This window comes from Apis dorsata, unplaced genomic scaffold (genome assembly GCF_000469605.1).
Source record: "Apis dorsata unplaced genomic scaffold, Apis dorsata 1.3 scaffold_525, whole genome shotgun sequence".
In the NCBI taxonomy this organism is placed as follows: Eukaryota; Metazoa; Arthropoda; class Insecta; order Hymenoptera; family Apidae; genus Apis; species Apis dorsata.
Genome location: NW_006263748.1, coordinates 516,898 through 521,451, shown reverse-complemented (window position 1 = coordinate 521,451; position 4,554 = coordinate 516,898). Strand labels below are relative to the sequence as shown.

General features: G+C 30.1%; 1 protein-coding gene across 2 annotated transcripts; it reads right to left on the bottom strand.

Moving 5' to 3' along the window:
* Positions 1-1,005: 1,005 nt before the first annotated feature.
* LOC102672627 (forkhead box protein J1-B-like) lies at positions 1,006-4,441 on the bottom strand. 2 transcript variants are annotated; one of them, XM_006620698.2, is made up of 4 exons: positions 4,229-4,441; positions 3,123-3,408; positions 2,435-2,613; positions 1,848-2,270 (listed from the first exon to the last, which is right to left on the bottom strand). In XM_006620698.2, exons 2-4 carry the CDS (start codon positions 3,367-3,369, stop codon positions 1,848-1,850), a joined length of 849 nt encoding a protein of 282 aa, XP_006620761.1. In that variant the 5' UTR covers positions 3,370-3,408; positions 4,229-4,441. The 2 variants fall into 2 exon arrangements, with proteins under 2 accessions (XP_031368761.1, XP_006620761.1); XM_031512901.1 differs by lacking the exon at positions 4,229-4,441 and having other exon boundaries at positions 1,006-2,270; positions 3,123-3,369.
* Between the last annotated feature and the right edge of the window lie 113 nt (positions 4,442-4,554).

The window sequence follows — 4,554 nt, the reverse complement described above, 5'->3', positions numbered from 1 at the left end:
CACAAAACATTGATAAATAAATTGTAAATTGTCGGAGAGTGACATCGTATTTTATTGAATCGTATTTTATTATTGTCTGCAACGTATGACAATTTTCCGGAATAATATCAAGAATTAAAATAATAATAACTTTTTTTGCGGATAATACTTATAAGGCACTTTGTATTTTATTACTTTAAAGCAGGAATACGAAATATACTCTGCACGAATTAATCGAGTTGGCAAATGTACGATATCATAAATATTTATTTTTTTTTTTTTTTATTTCGAAGGCACACTGCAAATTACTGTGTCACAAATATTATAATTGCTTTTCAGTACACAGTATTATTAACTTATCGATTTATTAAAATTTTTGTCTATATATATATATATATATATGTATACATATATAATATGTTCAGTCAAGTAATAAGCAAAAATTATGTTTCCGTATTAACAAATATTTCAACAGTAATAATTATTGCTGAATAAGTAAATATCATTTTTTTTAAATTAACTTAAAATAATTGAAACATTTTATATACATTTCGATTAATATCTTTTTTCAATTTTTCTGCTCTCCTCTGAAATTTATTATCGATCAACGTGCAAATAATTAATTTAAATGAATTGGAGAAAATAATATATTTCTTCATTTTTCCATATACTATTTTTTAAAAAAATTGAAATTGATTAATGCAATGTCTAGATATAATAAATTAAATCGAAACTGAACTTTTATGACTAAAATTTGATTATTTATCCAGAAAAAGGCATTACCAGTTATCCTGTGTATTTAATGATTTAAATATACAATTTCGATTCGTGTACACGATTTATATTCCTATAACTCGTAAAGTAACCAATAAAGTATTTCTAAAACAGATAGAAATTTTTTAGGCTAAATAAGGATAAATAAATTTGACAATCGTTACAAAGATGAAAACAAAATTCAAAAAAAAAAAATCTAACTCATTTTGCACAAAGTTAGAAAAATTATTAAGCAAGAAAATTCGAAATCCAATTGATTATTCTCTACAATTCCAACGATCGATTAAAAAATAAACACGGAAAAATAAACACATTGGCCAAAAGATCGCGCAGCATTGTCGATTAAAATAACGGATTATTCCATTGCCTGTGTGCCCTGGTTTGCTGTATCATTTTCCCAACGTTATGCTATGCACAGTAGCGAAGTTTTATTTCGATCAGCCATCGATACGTTTCACAACGATATTTACTTTAAACTTTTCCAGATGATGTATTAGAAATTATTTCCATTGGATTACAAATATTGTAAATCATTGAATACACAGATTTTTGTAAAGTTGGTTCCAGTTTTTTATATATTATATATATATATATATTTAAATTCGTTTCACATCGAGGAAAAGCTTTGGAAATTTACGTGAGTCGGTCAATAAGTAAATTACTCCCCTTTCCTGTCTCCTTCTAATATAATAGAAAAAAAATATATCACTAAAAAAAAACTTACATTCGAATTATTAATTCTCAAGGAATCTTTAAACAATTTTGTGTCCCGATATTATTTTAACCTTGCATTCCGAGGGATAAAACGGTAAGAATAATTTGTTTTTCTTCCGTAGAATCTCGTATCGAATCTTGGATCGATTTGGATGCAATTGAAATATTTCCTCTACATCGACAACGAACGTTGCATCTATGTTGTAGCTATTTAAGAAAAATTTTTCTGTTTTTATCTTCAGAGCGCGTTAAGTTAGAAAACAAATAACTTACTTATCGGCCGAGCTGCAATTTGTTCCGGGTAAATGAGAAGTCGAGGAAGTTAAACGTAAGTAAATGTGTTTGAATTTGCATAAATAGGAGAGGCTCAGAAAACCTTCTTACAGGGTGTCGAGAAGGGAATCTAAGAGATCCAATTGATTCTCGTCCCAACCGGCGGTAGCGATTAACAAACCGGTTAGATCATCCTCGCTTAAACTGACTTGCGTAGAGTCAGGAATTTCTGAGAGACAATCCGGAATCGGAGGAGATACGCTACTGGGCGGAGTCTCGTACAAGGTAGAGGAACAATTGATCGATGGAGCACCATTGCTTTGTGCATCGTTCGTTACCGTTGTTTTTCCAGACGTTAATTTCTTCGATCCGCGAATTCGTTGGGACATGGTTGCCCGCCGTTTCGATTTTCTACCTTCTTCCATTCTCTCCAAATCTAATTTCCAGAAACCGCCCTTGCCTGGCTCATCTTTCGAACGTGGTAATTTGACGAAACATTTATTCAACGATAGGTTGTGTCGAATTGAATTCTGTTCGAAATAAAAGAAAGAGTTAAAAAAAAAGTTAATTGATATCTATGTAAAAAAAAAAGAAAAAAAAGAAAAAATTACGAAGATTTCGTTCGTAAGATATTTTAAAAATATTGTAATGGCGCGTTACAAATAATAATAGGTAATGGAAAATTTATACACACCTGCCAAGCAGGATCGGCATATTTGTAAAATAAGAAATTTTCTCGAATCCATGCGTATATGTTTGAGAGAGACACTTTGTTATTATTCGCACGCATCGCCAGGCAAATGATGGTGGCGTATGAAAATGGCGGTTTTGCGTCAGGATCAGTTCGATATTTGTCGGCATTTGCAGCTAGATCTAAACAAAAATCAACGAAACGTTCATTTACATGGAATATTTTTACACATGTACGATCTAAGAATGGATATATATAATAAAAAATGAACAAAAAAAATTATTTTTCTTTTATATATATATATATATTTTTAATAACGAAGAAAAAGATAAATTACTGAATAATAATCGAAAGAATATTAAATTGATATGAATGAATAGATTTGATGTATATTTTGTTTTTAATCATATGATGATATGATCATAATATTCAACGAAGAAATAAGAAACGACTTGAAATTTATTAATTATAACATTAAAAAATATATGATTGGACTAACTATCGAATTTGAATTCGAAAGAAACAAGATTTTATGCGCATTAACTTAATATTATTTAACATTATTAGATCAACATTTAGTCTATTATTTTAAATGAATATTTAACATTCACGCGTTTAACATTTTTTTTAATGATCGAAGAATCGAAAGTCGAAAGAAAATGAAAAAAATGATTCGAACGAAATGATTTACCTAATTCGGCCTTAATCAAGGGTGAAAGCTTTTTCCTTGGTTGTCGCGTCACTGGTGGTGGAGATGGAGAACAAGGAGGCGTTGGCAAACTAGAAGCACTCGTAATGTCGAGCGATTGTAACCACGAAAGACTGGTCAATTCCGCTTCGACATCGCAATCGTCATTATGCATATTTTCCTTCATACTCGGTGAGTCACGATTCATTCGTTTCTCAACATCGATCGATTCTCCCTTCATTTTCACCATTTTTCATCGCATAAGTATCGAACGAACAATGCTACGTATCTAGATAAAAACAACGAAAATTATTACGTTATCTTCAACAAATTATTACTTGAATTATCTTATTACGTATAGAAAAAGGTGTTCAAACGTTTATTCAAATTAAAATACATTCCTATATTCTAAATCGTAATCGCATGCATATATTTACCTATACGATAATAGACAATGAAATGGATTATCTATATTGTTATGTAGATTTTCCAAAAATTAATTGCAGTTTTGAATGATCTAATATTTAGTTTTGTTATAAATTTTTTAAATTTCTAATTGTTTTATGATATTAGATATTTATTATTCGCTCGAATATCAAAAGTACTATACATGATATGATATATACGTTGTTTTGTAATTAAGAATTCAATTAATTACAATTGTAAATATTAAAAGTATATCGAATAAATATTTATATAAAAATTTCATTACTCTTAATCCAGTGATAAATCTAACAGATAAATCTACATTTGCAAGAAAATGGAATATTCGTCTAATTATTAACAATTAATGATAGGATATTGCGTTCCAAATAACTTTTGGAAATAGAATTAATCATTTTTTATAATATCGTTCGAATAAGAATCATAAATATCGACATTTTTTTCATTAGAATAGAAAAGCGAAAATTTTGTCTTCTTTTTTTTTTCTTTTTTTAAGGAATTCCATCGATAGAGGCAATTTGGTGCATTGAAATTCTACCGTCTCCTAATATCGTGACTGAGAACAATTACGGTAAATTGTGAAATTTAAACGAAATCGAGAGACAGAGAAAGGGGGGCGAAGGAAAATAATTTGGTTGAAAAATTGAACGAATCACAACACACACCTCAAAACATTTTTAATATCGGCACGTCCGAAGGTAAAAGGTAAAAGATCGTTCACTTTCGGTTGAACATTTACGCCGGTTAATAAAAAAACTTGAAAATGCGAACACGATTACGATTCGTTACATCACGTATGCACATTTTCATCGGTGTATAATAAAAAACATGTAAACCGCATGATCGTTGGAATGAAACTAGTACCAAGGGGTAACGAAAGCTCTGATAATCCCCCCACTTTGAATCTACCTGGTTGCCGTAAACCATTGGCCGTGGTTTGTGTGCGTGACAGGTGTTGGACTCCCTCTTGCAGGTGGACCGTATGTACACG